Genomic DNA, 16,039 nt, shown 5'->3' with positions numbered 1-16,039 from the left:
CATAATTGGGCTGGAGCAATTTTTACATATAGGCAGCTTGGATGGGATAAAATATGTGTGTCTGGCAATTATTCCATTGAAGATTATGACAGCTGTCAAGGTTCAAAGGGTAAATGTCACCTGCAGGGAGTAATGAACATTGTGATGGGCATAGAAAAGCTCTCAGCTAAGTGGGAGTTATAGAAGGTATTGAAACGTGGTTTTAAATGACATGGGTTTAATATGCTTTTATTTTACTAGATTACTTATGAGAACAAGCATAAAACTGATCTTTAGGGAACAAGTCATGTTATTTTCATCAATATTTTGTGTGGTATAATAGATGACTTGAGAGTATTAAAACACAGAGCAGAAGTTCGCCACTGCGGGCAGAACCTGGGGTCCATGTGGACATCGAGGGCAGTGGATTCCTTGCTGTGGTAAGGGTCAGGGACACAGCTATGAGCGCCTGAGCTATAGTTAAACTACCAAGCCTTTTCTTCGTATATTACATCGTCACTGTCTCTGACACTGTCTCTGTCATCCATTGCTCATTGATTTGCTTGAGCGGGCACCAGTAACGTCTCTATTGTGAGACTCTTTGTTACTGTTTTTGGCATATCGAATATGCCACAGGTAGCTTGCCAATCTCTGCCATGTGGGCGAGATACTCTCAGTAGCTTGCTGGGCTATCCGAGAGGGGCAAAGGGATCAAACCCGGGTCGGCCGCATGCAAGGCAAACACCCTACCCGCTGTGCTATGGCTCCATGTTGCATTAATTTAATTAATTAACTTTTAGATTTCTGTGTCATACCTGACTGTACTCAGGGATTACTCCTGGTTCAGTGCTCAGGGATCATTCCTGGGGAATATAACCCAGATCGTCTACATACATGGCAAGTGTGCTACCTGCTGTACTATCTCTCCAGCCCATTTTTTAAATTTATTAATTTTTTTAATTAATGAATCACCATGAGGGTACAGTTACAGATTTACATATTTCTGTTTTATTTTATTTTAAAATTTATTTGTTTTTAAATTAGTGAATCACTGTGAGGGTACAGATACGGATTTACACATTTTCATGCTTGTGTTTCCCTCATACAATGTTCGAGAAACCATCCCTCCACCAGTGCCCATTCTCCACCACCAATAAACCCAGTATCCCTCCCACCCCCCCAATCCCATCTCCTCTCACCCCACCCTGCCTCTGTGGCAGGGTATTCCCTTTTGTTTTCTCTCTCCAATTGGGTGTTGTGGTTTGCAATAGGGGTATTGAACGGTCATTGTGTTCAATCTCTAGTCTACTTTCAGCGCGCATCTCCCTTCCCGAGTGTGGCCTCCAATCACATTTTACTTGGTGTTTCCTTCTCTATCTGAGCTGCCTTTTCCCCCAGCATGTGAGGTCAGCTTCCAAGTCATGGAGCCAACCTCCTGGTACTTATTCCTACTATTCTTGGGTGTTAGTCTCCTACTCTGTTATTTTATATTCCACAGATGAGTGCAATCTTTCTATGTCTGCTCTCTCTCTTTCTGACTCATTTCACTTAGCATGATACTTATTTTTTTTTTCTTTTTGGGTCACAACTCTGGCAGTGCACAAGAGTTACTCCTGGCTCTGCACTCAGGAATCGCCCCTGGCAGTGCTCAGGGGACCATATGGGATTATGGGAAGCATGATACTTATTTAATTTATTTATTTTATTGAATCACCATGTGGAAAGTTACAACGCTTTAGGCTTATGTCTCAGTTATACAATGCTTGAACACCCGTCCCTTCACCAGTGCACATATTCCACCACCAAAAACCCCAATATACCTCCCACCCCACACCCCCCACCCCCGCCTGTATAGCCGATAGATTTCACTTCACTTTCTCTTTACCTTGATTACATTCCATATTTCAACACAAAACTCATTATTGTTGTTGGAGTTTCCCTCCCAAAAACAGCCCTGCTGACAAGGAAGCATTTGATAATTAGTTTTCCATTGCTGAGAATGAAGAGATATGAAGTATTTTAGTAACTAAGTTGAGGGAGATTTATGTTAGAAATTGCATCATTTCCCTTCCTGGGGCAGCATGGGGCTATGGCTTAGTTTACAGTCTAGAGACATTGCTGCAAGCAGCTGCTGGTACCAAAAGTAGTCTAGCTGGCCTCTGGATCGTGGTGGATCAGCAGCTGCTGGTACCAAAAGTAGTCTAGCTGGCCTCTGGATAGTGGTGGATCAGCAGCAGAGTGGCTGCACAAATGTGTGGCCACCCGGGTTGCATCTCGACAGAGAGCATGCCGGCCTTAGCATGATTCTTTCTATGTTGATCCACTTATATGCAAAGTTCATGACTTCATCTTTTCTAACAGCTGCATAGTATTCCACTGTGTAGATGTACCAAAGTTTCTTTAACCAGTCGTCTGTTCTCGGGCACTCAGTTTTTTTTTTCCCCAAATTCTGGCTATTGTAAACAGTTCCAGCCCATTATTCTTTTAAAAATATTTTATTTTATTTATTCACCATAAATTACAAAGTTATTCACGTCTGGGTTTCAGGCATATAATATTCAGCATGAATCCTTTTACCAGTGTCCACTGTCTTCCACCTTACGATTGAAGTACCTACCTCTATGACAGGTATTTTAATTGTAAATTTTAGGCACCGTGGCTTACATTTCTATTACTGATAGGGGTTCATGCTTAACACTTTACCATCTTTTAGCACTCCCTCTTCCTCCTGATTAATCACTTCCCTCCTCGTAATCTTCTCTTTCCTGTCCTATCCCCAACTGCTTGCCTGCCCACCCCTGCTCCAACTGGCAAGCTTCCTGCTGAAGACTGGTTCTCATGTTCTTGTATTTACATCTTTGTCCAGCTTTTTATTCTTATATTCTTTTTGGCCTTCCATGCTGTGCCCAGGAAGACCTGGGTTCCTTCCCAGAGGATCTTGGGAGGCCTGGCAGTTCAATATAAGAGCCTAAGGATGCAGTGCTGCTTAGGGTCATCTGGGCTATATAGTGGTACTGGGGACCACATGGTGCGGGCATAGAACCAGGGTTGACTGCTATAAACAAAGCATGCACCGAAATCCCTACCTTAAATAGCTCTCTCTCTCTCTTTTTCTTTTTAATTTATTTTTTTGTAATGGATCCTGGTGAGGTGCAGTTACAGACTTATAAACTTTCGTGGTTACATTTAAGTCATACAATGCTGAGTACCCACCCCTCCACCAGTGCCAATTCTCCACCGCCAATGATCCCAATGTGCCTCCCCCACATCCCAACCTCATCCCTACACCCCATCCCACTTCTGTGGCAGGACATACTTTTTTGTTCTCTCTCTCTCTCATTTTGGGTGTTATGGTTTGCTATAGAGGTATTGAATGGTCATCGTGTTCAGTCTATAGTCTATTAAATAGCTCTCTTTAAGCTTCTTTATTTCTTAGTTTTTAACATTTTTTGGTTTCTTCTTTTGGGAAGCCACATTTGGCAGTGCTCAGGGCTTGCTCCTTGATGCTCAGGGATCACTCCTGGAAAGGCTTGCGGAACCCTCTGTGGTGCCAAGATTGAACCCAGGTCATCCTTTTGCCCTACCTGAGGTATTATCTCTCCAGCCTTTAATTTGTTAACTTTTTGTTCTCAGACCCATTTGAGGTCAATTTTTAATTTTGTTGAGAGGAATGGATTCAATTTTATCTTTTGCCCTCCAATATCTGTCTAGTTGTAAATAATTAAAATACAATATAAAAAAGAACACTTGAACCAAGAAAGGAGAATGGGTCTAGTACAGATTCTGCAGTAAAGGTCTGTTTTCTTTGGTCCAATCTCCTGTTGGGAATGTGAGACAATCCATCCTACATGGTCACAATAGGGTCCCTCTGATTTACTGTTGGTCATCCCATATCCATAGCATTTGTGCTTGCATTTGTGTTTAAATGACCATCCGGGAGGTGGGCTGTGGGCGTGTAGCTAGCTGCTCTTGGACCTGTCACAGGGACCCAGATTCAGTGCCGGCAAACCTGTTATGTACTTCAGGTCATTGTGGCTGGAAAATGCTGCCATCCCCATGCTCAACCCGGGCTGTCTGAGTCTCACCAGCAGGAGTGTGGGCGGGCAGGCAGGGCTGATTACCTGAGAGTCACATTGCTTGGACCACCCACTAAGGAGCTTTCCCTCCCTCAGCCTGCAAGGGTCAGATTTACTATCAAGAACAACGACCTCAGGTACATCTACACAATGGAATACTATGCAGCTATTAGGAGAGATGAAGTCATGAAATTTGTTTATAAATGGATAAACATGGAGAGTATCATGCTAAGTGAAATGAGTCAGAAAGAGAGGGACAGACATAGAGGGACTGCACTCATTTGTGGAGTGTAGGGTAGCATTACATGAGGCTGACACCCAAGGACAGTAGATACAAGGGCAGGGGGATTGCCCCATAGCTGGAAGACTGCTTCATGAGCAGAGGGGAGAAGACAGATGGAATAGAGAAGGGATCACTAAGAAAATGATGGCTGGAGTAACCAGTTGGGATGGGAGATGCATGCCGAAAGTAGATAATGGACCAAACATGATGACCTCTCAGTGTCTGTGTTTCAAGCCATAATGCCCAAAGTAGAGAGAGAGTATGGGGAATATTGTCTGCCATGGAGACAGGGGGAGGGTGGGAAAGGGGGGGTATACCCGGGATATTGGTGGTGGGGAATGTGCACTGGTGGAGCGATGGGTGTTTGATCATTGTGAGATTGTAACCCAAACATGAAAGCTTGTAACTATCTCATGGTGATTCAATAAAATTTAAAAAATTAAATAAAAAAAAGAACAATGACCTCTACTTTTTTTCTTTTGTATTTTGATAAACATGGAAGAAGCTGGAGCTTTTAAACTTTATTTTGGAGAAAACCTCAGAAATGGTTCATTTGGTGCCATGGAAACTCTTTGTTGCTTTCAATACAGGATTAACAATAAAAAAATTTGTCTAGTTCTTTTAATATTATGTATTGGAAGTCAATTGTTTCCCAGTGACTTGAGGTGCCCTCGCCCACCCCCTAACATATATCACATTAGGCCTTGCAGGAAAGTAAAATTCTGTTTCTTGCGTCTGGGGCATATGGTTCTAGAGGTATTCCAGCTCTTTGGAGGGGAGTCTGGTAGTGCAATGGGGGCCTTGCCTGGGGACAGCCCATGTCACCATCCTCAGGCAGCTAGGGGATCAGCAGGGAGAAAACTTGGAGGCGGGAAGGTGCTCATTCTGGTGCTCCGCATCAGGGAGCTCAGACTCAGTGCTGGCAAACCTGTTATGTACTGACTGTTTAATGAGCAGGTGTTAATACACTCGACGGTTTCCATTCTAGATATGGACAATGGCTGAGGTTGGCAAACTCCCCCCTGGCCCTGGAAGAATTGTCATGGTTGGGCCTCAGACTGATCCAGATATCCCATTGTTGCCCTGACCCAGGGCATGAAGCTTTTGATTCTGGTGAAGACGGCCGGAGGTGTCCCCACGCTGTTTCCATAGGACACGATTCCCTGGGCCACATAGTTGCACACCAAGGGACCCCCGGAGTCCCCCTGTGGAAGAGCAAGAAGGGGACACTGAGTCAGTCCTCCAGTATGTTCTTTCTGCCCCCAAGGCCTCATCTTCGGAGAAGGCAGAGGTGGGCGGGCCCTTTCCCTTTGTGTGTGTGTGTGTGTGTGTGTGTGTGTGTGTGTGTGTGTGTGTGTGTGTGTGTATCTGTCTGGTGTTTGTGTGATAGGAGAGTCGCTGGATTTCAGAGTCAAACTGCGGTTCCATTCTGTCTCTGGGTTTCACTATGCTCACTGTCTCCAGCGTGACCCAGCCATCAAGGCACCTCACCTCCCCCAGGAAAATGTAGCACGTCTGTACTGGCTGTGCCCTGCTCTCACATCGCTGGGCCGGGGGTGAAGTGAGATGGATGCATTTACTGGGGCAGAGGTGGGGAACCCCAACTGAGACCGCGGGGCAGCTGTCTGGCTCCAGCCCCTTTAAAGCGTGCCCAGGCCCCTGCGCAGTCAGGCCCTGGGGCTGCATCCTTACCTTGAACGCGGACTTCCTCTCCGTCGGGTCCCCCACGCAAATCTGCGTCAGGCCATTGTAGAAACGGAAGCGCCGGGTGCACGGCTCATCCCTCTGCACTCTCAGCCGCACCTCCTGGAGGGTCTGGGTTCTCCGGTTCAGGCCGATCAGCCCCCAGCCTGCGGCGGTGCATGTGGTGCCCGGAGGCAGCCTGCTTCTGGAGTGTGGCAGGCGCAGAGGCCGGACGAAGCGATTTATCCTGGCTCTGCTCTCCAGCTGGAGGGAAGTGGGTCCACTCAGGGGTTGGGACACCTCTCACTCACCCCAGGCTCCCCCACCCCCCAAGTCCGCCCCACTGTCTTCTGGGAAGCCCCCTCGCTGGGTGGCGTCCGAGGGATGGTAGGGTGAGTGGCAGAACAGAGGCTGTGGCATGTGGTACCTGCAGTAACATGATGTCGTTTCGATTGTCTTGAATATCATAATCGGGGTGGGGGATGATTCTGCGCACGGGGATCTGTTGCTGGGTCCTTTCCTGCCTCCCGATGTTGTGGGCTCCCAGGATAACCAGGATGGAGCTGCAGAAGAAACGTCCAGGTAACAGGGCAAGAGAATAGCCCGGAGGCTGGAGTGATAGCACAGCGGATAGGGCGTTTGTCTTGAACGCGGCCGACCCGGGTTCGATTCCCAGCATCCCATATGGTCCCCTGAGCGCCAGGAGTGATTCCTGAGCGCAGAACCAGGAGTCAGCCCTGAGTGTCACCGGGTGTGACCCAAAAAGAAAAAAAAAAGAAAAAAAAAGAGAATAGCCTGCGAACCCCAAGGCCAGAGGGCTCCGGGGCTGAGTGCTCTACGCCCTCTGCTTCGCCACAGTCCTGAGTGGGGTCCAGGCGGACATAGTGGCTGTAATTCCTGCTTGCCCTCGAATCATGAGAAACGATGATTGAATTTGTATTTGCAGCCCCACTGTGTGCCTCCATCACTCTTTTTATTTTATTTTATTGAATCACCATGAGATACAGTTACAAGCTTTCATGTTTGAGTTTCAGTCATACAATGATCAAACACCCATCCCTCCACCAGTGCACATTCCCCACCACCAATATCCCCAGTATAACACCCCCCCTTTTCCAACCTCCCCCTGCCTCCATGGTAGACAATATTCCCCCATACTCTCTCTCTACTTTGGGGCATTATGGTTTGCAATACAGATACTGAGAAGTTATCATGTTTGGTCCATTATCTACTTTCAGCATGCATCTCCCATCCTGACTGATCCCTCCAACCCTCATTTTCTTAGTGATCCCGTCTCTATTTCAGCTGCCTTCTCCCACCGCCCCCCTCCCACTCATGAAGCAGGCTTCCAACTTTGGAGCAATCTTCCTGACCCATGTATCTACTGTCCTTGAGTGTCAGACTCATGTTATGTTATTTTATACTCCACAAATGACTTCATCACTCTTTTTTTGCTCCGTGGACCACACCCTCCTTTTCTCCTATTTCTCTGGCTCCTTCCTTGTCCCCTCAACCCCTTTGGGTCTCTTGTTCCCTTGCATTCATGCTAGATCCCTGTTTTCCCATGGGTCCTCTCTGAAGCAACTCGGGGCTTATTACAGGAGGCACCTTCATCCTCACCTTCCCATGCAGTGAGCTGCCGTCATCACAAAGTCTTCACGCACCAGGAATCCCCCGCAAGTGATCTGCCCCGTTGGGGTGTCAATCTGGAGATGAGCCATGTAGGGGTGGGAGTGGGGCCTGGCCTCTTGGCCTCCGATGATCTCCCCTGGAAGGAAGCAGCTGTTACCTCTGTAACTCCCTCACCCACTCCCATGGGCCCTGTGGGAATTCAGGAGGACCAGAGGATAGGGCAAAAGGAGAGAGAAAGAGGAGAGAGTGGGCAGGGCACTGTCCTTGGGAAGAGAGGTTCTGCAGGAAGCATGGCTGGCTTGCAGGGAAATCCACTCTCCATCCCAGACCTCAGCTCCTACCTGTCTTCCTGTCTCCCTGAAGGACTAATTCTTGCTCTAGCCCAGGCAGCGTCAGTGTCCCATACTGAGAAGAGGAGCTCCACACTCAGAAGGCAAATTCAGAGCTCTCTGGAGTGCCTGGAGGTCCCTGACACTTCCCTGGGGAGCATCCCAGATGGCTCGTGACTGACATGGAGCTGCTTCTAGGAATCTACAGATGAGCTGATGGCATGGTTGCTGCTTTATCCTTATCTTCGGGGCCTGACACAAGAGCTTCAGGGTGCATTGATTTTTTTTTTTTCTTTTCAGGGTCACACCGGTGATGCTCAGGAGTGACTCCTGGCTCTGCACTCAGAAATGACTCTTGGCAGTACTTGGGGGACCATTTGAGGTGCTAGGGATTGAATCCGGGTAGGCCCTGTGCAAGGCAAATGCCCTACCTGCTGGACTATTGCTCCGGCCTGCAGGGTAAATTGAGAGAATGTGTTTCTATAGCAGGTACTGTAGGCCAGGGGCAATTCCAAAGACTACAGCTCCCAGAGTAAATCTATGACTCAGGCATTAGGATTCTCTCATGGTGTAGATGAAGAATTGGAGGAACCATTGTCCAGTGCTCTAGTTAAGACATGCCTGGCAGTCTGGCTGCAGAGTCTGTGGGTGCGGTTGGGTATCTTGGCAAGGGGCTGGTCACTCACCTGCTCTAGCTCCAGCAGGTAGGAGAAAGGCCACCAGGAGCAGGACTGTCTGCATCTTCTTGGGGAGGCTGCCCACTGAGCCGCCGCTTCCTCCTGCCAGACTTTTTAGCTCTTCAGGAGAGGAAGGAAAGGGGGTGGGGGGTGGTAGGAACACGAGAATTCACAGGCCCTTTCTTCTGCTGGGGTGATGGCTTGCATCACTCAAGGCTGCCAGGAGACTTGCCCAACAACTGCCATTGGTCTGGAGGAAGAGTCTTCCAGCCAACGCCCTGGTGCCCCACACAGCTGCTGAGTCAGTGCTGATTGCAGGAATGCAGGTGCAGGGAAATAGGAGGGTCCTCTGGGTTCTAACTCTCACCCTGAAGCTACCGAATTCAATCACATTTTATAATGCATGAGGTCCCAAGGCTGTCCGAACTCTCCATCTTTTATGGTTTTGAAATGCTTTAGCTTTAAAAAGCTGCAGGGAAGAAGAAAAGGTGAACTCCTTCAGTTTGCCGCAACTTTGATGAAATGGGGGTGGGGAGTGGGGGCTGGTTTCATGTCAAATGAAATTAATTAAAGGGAGGACAAGTATGAGATGATTGTCTCATATGTGTAATATAAGGAAATAATTTGTTTCACATATGAAATATAAAAAAATTAAGATGGTCAATTTTAAAAAAAATGATAACAGGTCTCATTCACCTGACCCTGAAAGAGTCTCCAATTGTTGGGAAAGACGAGTAAGGAGAGGCTGCTAAAATCTCAGGGCTGGGACAAATGGAGATGTTACTGGCACCCGCTCGAGTAAATCGATGAACAAGGGGATGACAGTGATACAATGATACAGTGAATCTGTCTAGAGCACTGAGTTTGCCAAGAGGGGCCAGTTGGGGGAGATGAGATGGTAGAGGAATGTTGGGACTACATATTCTGGTTCTGGGGGTTGTGTAGCAGTCTTCTTGAAACATTAATATTAAGAGGACAATAAACCATGGTGCCTAAATTTGAAAAAGTGAGAAAGAATTTGAGTAAGGGCCATAAGTAACTTCCCAAAGTGAAAAAGGAACTAATTGAAGTTAAAGTCACAGTGGACAAAGTTAAGAACAGATTTGACAAGTCTGAAAAGAGAATTTTTAAAAATTTTAAAAGTTAAATTTTCTTTTATTGAATCACCATGAGATACATGAAAGTTACAAAGCTTTCGTGTTTGAGTTTTAGTCATACAATGATCAAATGCCCATCCTTCCACCAGTGCACATTTTCCACCACCAACATCCCCAGTATCCCCCCATCCCAGCCCTCCTCCTGCCTCGATGGCAGACAATTTCCACCCTAGTCTCTCTCTATCTTTGGGCAATACAGATATTGAGAGGCTGTCACATTTGGTCCTTTATCTATGTGACAAGAGAACTTCTTACCTGAAAACCCCTAGGACAATGTTAAGGTTGGAATTCAGAGAGACATAAACACAAAATGTGGGGAACAGTAAGTGAACGTATGTTTAGTTGGAGTTCTAGAAGAGAGAGAGAAAAAGAAAAGAGATAACACAGTGGTTAACTCCCCTCCTGCCCAAATGATGAAGAACATGTAGTTTTAGTTTAAAAAATAAATTTCAAAATCTAAGAAAGGATGAAATCTTGAAATTGTCTACTATATGCACTGAACTAGAGGGTATTATGCTGAGTGAGTCAATCAGAAGGAAAGGGGTAGAGAATGATCTCTCTCATAAATGGGATTTGAAAGCACTCAGTAAGGAGAAACAAATGGTCAAAACCCCTTAACTTATGAAGGTGGGGTATTGAAGGGGTAGAATGGGGGGGAGAATTTGGGACCTTGGTGGTGAGTATAATATTAAATGATGCCTATATGAAACTCTCACTAACAGTATTGCAAATCACAATACCTCAAGAAAGATTAGCACTGTTGTCGAGAGCCGCTTCGTCCAGCGAAGAAACACGCAACTCGGAGATCCTTTTGGCTGCGATTTATTCAGGAACTTTCTCATGCGTTAGAGAAGAAATCAGGAACGGGGATGAGGAGGAAGGAGGAACGGGGGACGCATAAGGGAGAACCGACTAGCTAGGTGACTTCCCCCCTTATATACTTCTCCCTGCCTGTTTGCCCTCAAGTGTCTGCAGCTGATAAACTAGCCATAACTTGTGAGGGTGACAAGACATCCTGATTCCCCATCAGGTGTTCACGAAGCACGGTCCCATGGAGGCTCTCCACACACTGTAGCATTGTCGTCCCATTGTTCATTGATTTGCACCAGTAATTCTCCATTGTGAGACTTGTTACTGTTTTGGCATATCGAATATGCCACGGGTAGCTTGCCAGGCTCTGCCATGCTGGTGGGATATCTCGTTGGCTTGCTGGGTTCTCTGAGAGGAATCGAACAGAGGAATTGAACCCGGGTCAGCCATGTGCAAAGCAAATGCCGTACCTGCTCTGCTATCGCTCCAGTCCTTTATGCACTCATTTTTTCCTCTTTATGTACTCATTTTTGGGTGCAATATAAATTATCAAAACAAATACTGCATTAGATAAATTTCAAGTGGATATCAGTGAAAAATTAACACATACGTCCTCTTTGTTCCAAGTTACCTCCTTTCTCCCTGCTCTTCTGCTAACTACTAATTTCTGTTACAACCCCCCATTTTTTTTTTGTATAGGGTTGAAACCCCACCTACAATTATCACTTTTGTATTCAATACTGCACCAGAGAGTTGGGCAAGCACAATCAGGAAGGAGTAGGAGTGCGTGGAATAAGGAGAGGAAGGAGGAAACAAGACTGTCATTATTGAAAGAGGACAGTATACAGGGAATTAGAGAGAACCCAGATAATGGGTGTGCATAGATATCTATAATAGAATTTAACAGACTTACTAGACACACAATCAGACGTGAAAACAATTAAAATCAATTATATTTCCTTAAAAGTTTTTATTGTAGTTTAGGTAACACAGTTACAATAATGTTAGTGTTTATGACTTTGATGTACAAGTGACTTTACCTCACCATCACCAAAGTACCCAAGACTCTGCCCCTAGATCCCTGTCCCGAAGTTATCTCTAGTCCATCTTCTTTTTTAAAAAATTTTATTGAATCATCGTGAGATAGTTACAAGCTTTCATGTTTGGGTTACAATCACACAATGATCAAACACCCATCCCTCCACCAGTGTACATTCCCCACCACCAATATCCCCGGTATACTACTCCCTCTCCCAATCTACCCCTGCCTCCATGGCAGACAATATTCCCCATACTCTGTCTCTACTTTTGGGCATTATGGCTTGCAACACAGACACTGAGAGGTCATCATGTTTGGTCCATTATCTACTTTCGGCATGCATCTCCCATCCCAGCTGATTCCTCCAGCCATCATTTTCTTAGTGATCTCTTCTCTATTCCATCTGCTTTCTCCCCTCTGCTCATGAAGCAGGCTTCCAGCTACGGGGCAATCCTCTGGGCTCTTGTATCTACTGTCCTCGGGTGTCAGCCTCATGTGATATTATTCTATACTCCACAAATTCTAGTCCGTCTTTTAATCCTATTTCTAATATCTAGAAATACTGAGAAAAAACTTTAGAAAATGTAATATTTGAATTGCATGAAATGATTAAATAACTAAATATAAAAAGATGTATGATGCCTCTGGCGAAAATTATAAAATTATATTAAGAGATACTTACGATGATGAAGAATAGAAATGTTACAAGTTTATGGTTTGGAAAACAAAATGACCAAACACCAAATACTCTCTTATGTATTATACAAAATTTATAGAATTCTTGGCTGTTTGTTTCTAGGAGGTCACCAGGGCCATACCTTGTAGTGTTGGGGAGACTGGGGTGCTAGAACTCAGAGCTTTGCACATGCTCAGCATTTGCTTTACCACTTGGGCCCTCTGCCTGGCTTTTAAGAAGTATTATAAATAATCTAACTATAATAAGAATATAGAACTCTATTCTATATACAAGAGAAAAATAAATGGGCAACAACAGCCAGAATATTCTTAAAGAGAAAAGATAGGAAGGGAGGCCTAGCTGTAGCAGATAAAGCCATAGCAGTGAAGTGAGAGAGCACAGACTCACAGACTAAGAAGGTATGGACTACAGAGATTCCACACACAGACAAACTCTAATGCACACGGCACGATGTATGAGGGCAGCCATATGCCAGAATCTAGGGAAAGACTCTGATTGTTTTAGGACCACAGGTGACTTCATATATGGAGTCCTAAAGTGATGTATTTTAGTGACAAAAAGACTTTCTCCCTAACTCACACCATAAACAGATTTTTGGATCCAAGTACAGATTAAAATTTAAAAATGATGTGATAATATGTTCACAAGTGAGAACATATAAATACTTTGTATAAATGCACCATTTGAAAAGGATTAATGAATTTGATATGTGAGAGAAATGAAAGGCAATCTATAGAGGGGTCTAAGATGCTTGTAGCACACACAATGAAGAACTCAGATTCAAATTATATAAAGAACTATGAGTTTCTATGAAAAATAGTCAGTTCCATAGAGTAATGGTCGAAGATGAACAACATCAACTTGGAGGAGGAAATCCAAGTGGCCAATAATGTGCAAAAAGGTGCTACTCCCCCTGGATACCAGAGAACCCCCAAATTAAATAATGTGAGATTCTTGTTATAACCACCAGCTTAGCCGTTCTTCACACAAGTTTATACCCTAGAAAAATACATGCAAATATTCACCAAGTGCATGTCCAGGAAGGCCATTAAAATCTCATTCAAATAGCTTCAGACTGGAAAAATTTGGAGGGCTTCTTATCAGTAGAAATAATCAATTAGGTTACACTCATTGGTGAAGCATTGCATATCACTGAAAATGCATGAATGAGTTACATGCCTCTATACAAATGAATCTTACAAGCAAAATGTTGAAGCAAGGAACTCAAGAAGATCGCATTCAGCTTAATTCTCTTACATGCAATTTAGAGCCAAGTGCAACTACTGGATAAGGGGCTGTAGTTCAGTGGTGTGTGTGTGCCTTGCAGGCGTGAGGCCTGGTATTACTGCTGTTCTCAAATGCCACAACCGAGTGTGTGAGCACTGCAGCAATCAAATGTGCGAGCCCTGGATATCCCCATAGCAACCACTGAGGGAAGGGAGCAGGGTGGAGGGAACACCCTTATATTGGATAGAAATACTTACAACTAGGTGGTAAAATTCTGAGAACAGCAAGAATGTGGTTCTCAGAAAAGTCACAGGAACAAGTAGTTCTTGGTTGGGCTAGAAGGGCAGAGAGAGCCTTATGGCCAGAAAGAGAAAAATGGTGGAGGGGGTGTTGTTCTGGTAAGATAGGGCAGTGGGTAGGGCATTTGCGTTGCACATGATGGACCCCTGGCACCCTGTATGGTGTCTTGAGCACCATCAGAAGTGACTTCTGGGGCACAGAACCGAGAATAAGCCTTGAGCATAGCCAGTTATCTATCTCTATCTCTTTCTCTCTCTCTCTCTCTCTCTCTCTCTCTCTCTCTCTCTCTCACACACACACACACACACACATGCACACACACGCCCCTGACAAATAGGGTATCATACTCCATGTTCTGTTTATTGACATAAATTATAGTACTTGCATTGTAATGCTTCTGCAAACTGTACATTTACTTTTTTGCACACTTTTCATGTGCATTTGTTGTGGAGTGCCTTTTTATTTTATTTTATTTTTTTTGCCTTTTTGGGTCACACCCAGCGATGCTCAGGGGTTACTCCTGGCTTTGCACTCAGGAATTACTCCTGGCAGTGCTTGGGGGACCATATGGGATGCCGGGGATTGAACCCGGGTCGGCAGCGTGCAAGGCAAACGCCCTACCCGCTGTGCTATCGCTCTGGCCCCTGGAGTGCCTTTTTAAAAAGTCTATCTGAAACAAAGACCATTTTTTCCCTTCCCAGAGTGGGGGATTTAGAAGGAACATTTGGAAGAAGGGGGGGGGGATATAAGAGTAACAGGGGCAAGCCTACTTTTATTTTTCTATTTTAAAGAAAAGTTGGGGTAGTTGAACAAACACATTGGACCTGTTTCACAATCTCCATAGCTGTTTCATCTGCTTTTGACTGTTTTGTTACATTTCCGTCAGTTAGTTTGCTTCTCCTCCGGGATATTGGGACATTAGAATAGGACACTTTCCATGTCCTCCCTGGACCCAGACCCCGCCAGCCATGCAAGGCTGTTGGACAGGTCGTTGCTAGATATTGCTGGGTCACTTCCTGCTCCCCCCTTATGGTTCTGTTCTGGTCAGTCAGCAGTCTGGTTGTTCTAGGGCTTTGTAGGAGCCCAGGGTGTCACTGAGGTATGGGGACATGGCAGGGCTGTCGTAGCATCTCTCAGAAGGATTTTGGGAGCTCCCTGGAGGTTTCATGTGATTGTTATTCTGTGAGTTGCTGGTAATCTCTCTGTGTATCGTGGCAGGGAGAAGCTGTGTCTACACCATGGGCTTCCTGCCCCAGGTGTCTGCCAGAATGAGGCAACTTCTTGCCAAGAACTGGCTTTGTGGTCATTCTCCCTTTCTTCCGGAAAAAAACCACCTCCTGGAAAGCTTTCGGGTACATGACTTGCTAAGGCAATCCTTTGGGATTGTCACAAAACCTTCCCATCCAAGTAGTGGGATAAAGGGATGTGCAGATAAAGATTCGGAAAAACCCTCAAAGAACCCAGGGAGTTTTTGGCAGAAACTTTCCTTCTGGTTCAGATCTTATGCCTAGCACAATCCTGTCTCTGACCTGCTGGAAAGCCCCCTCCCATTCAAAGTTTGATGTGGAGTAACCCGAGAACCCTTCAGTCTTCAGGGGACTGAGCCTTGGGTCCCTTAGACATGGGCCCACCACGTAAATACAGACCCACGGATCCAGGACGCTTGGGAGGGAGGGGGTGTGACTCAACAGGGACACTCGCTTTGGACAGTGTGTGAGCAAGAAAATACTTACTGTGCAAGTCACTAAAACTAATGTTTATCAGTGAGAATATTAGGGTTCTGTTAACCAACACACGTACTAACTTTCCTTGGCTCATCATTTACTCATATGTAAATTAAAAAAGTTATTTATCAATATAATTAAAATATTGAAGTTAAAAACACAAAGAAGCTAAAAAAGTCAGCTTAAATCTCAACTCCCTACTTGACCCCTGATAACAGATGTTTATTCATTCTAGATTTTTTTCTGTGAGTACTTTTGTATGGGTGTGACCATAATATATTTAGTTTTGAATCCTGTAGTTTACATGACTCAACATAATACTTACCTCTTTTTACTAAAAATATATTTGTCAATATTGTTTGTGGATTTTATTCATATTTAATAATGGCTTTTTATTAATAATTAAAATAATCATAACATTAATAA

General features: G+C 45.1%; 1 protein-coding gene across 1 annotated transcript; it reads right to left on the bottom strand.

Annotated features, from left to right (window-relative positions):
• Positions 1 to 4,865: 4,865 nt before the first annotated feature.
• Positions 4,866 to 8,735, bottom strand: CTSG (cathepsin G). Its single transcript, XM_004609661.3, has 5 exons — positions 8,669 to 8,735; positions 7,642 to 7,789; positions 6,449 to 6,584; positions 6,031 to 6,285; positions 4,866 to 5,543 (listed from the first exon to the last, which is right to left on the bottom strand). The coding sequence occupies exons 1-5, from the start codon at positions 8,721 to 8,723 to the stop codon at positions 5,379 to 5,381; spliced, it is 759 nt and encodes a 252-aa protein (XP_004609718.2). The 5' UTR covers positions 8,724 to 8,735; the 3' UTR covers positions 4,866 to 5,378.
• Positions 8,736 to 16,039: the final 7,304 nt, after the last annotated feature.

The sequence above is a fragment of the Sorex araneus genome, chromosome 3 (assembly GCF_027595985.1).
Source record: "Sorex araneus isolate mSorAra2 chromosome 3, mSorAra2.pri, whole genome shotgun sequence".
Classification (NCBI taxonomy): domain Eukaryota; kingdom Metazoa; phylum Chordata; class Mammalia; order Eulipotyphla; family Soricidae; genus Sorex; species Sorex araneus.
The sequence above is the reverse complement of the archived record's forward strand: the minus strand, read 5'-3'. Positions and strand labels throughout refer to the sequence as shown.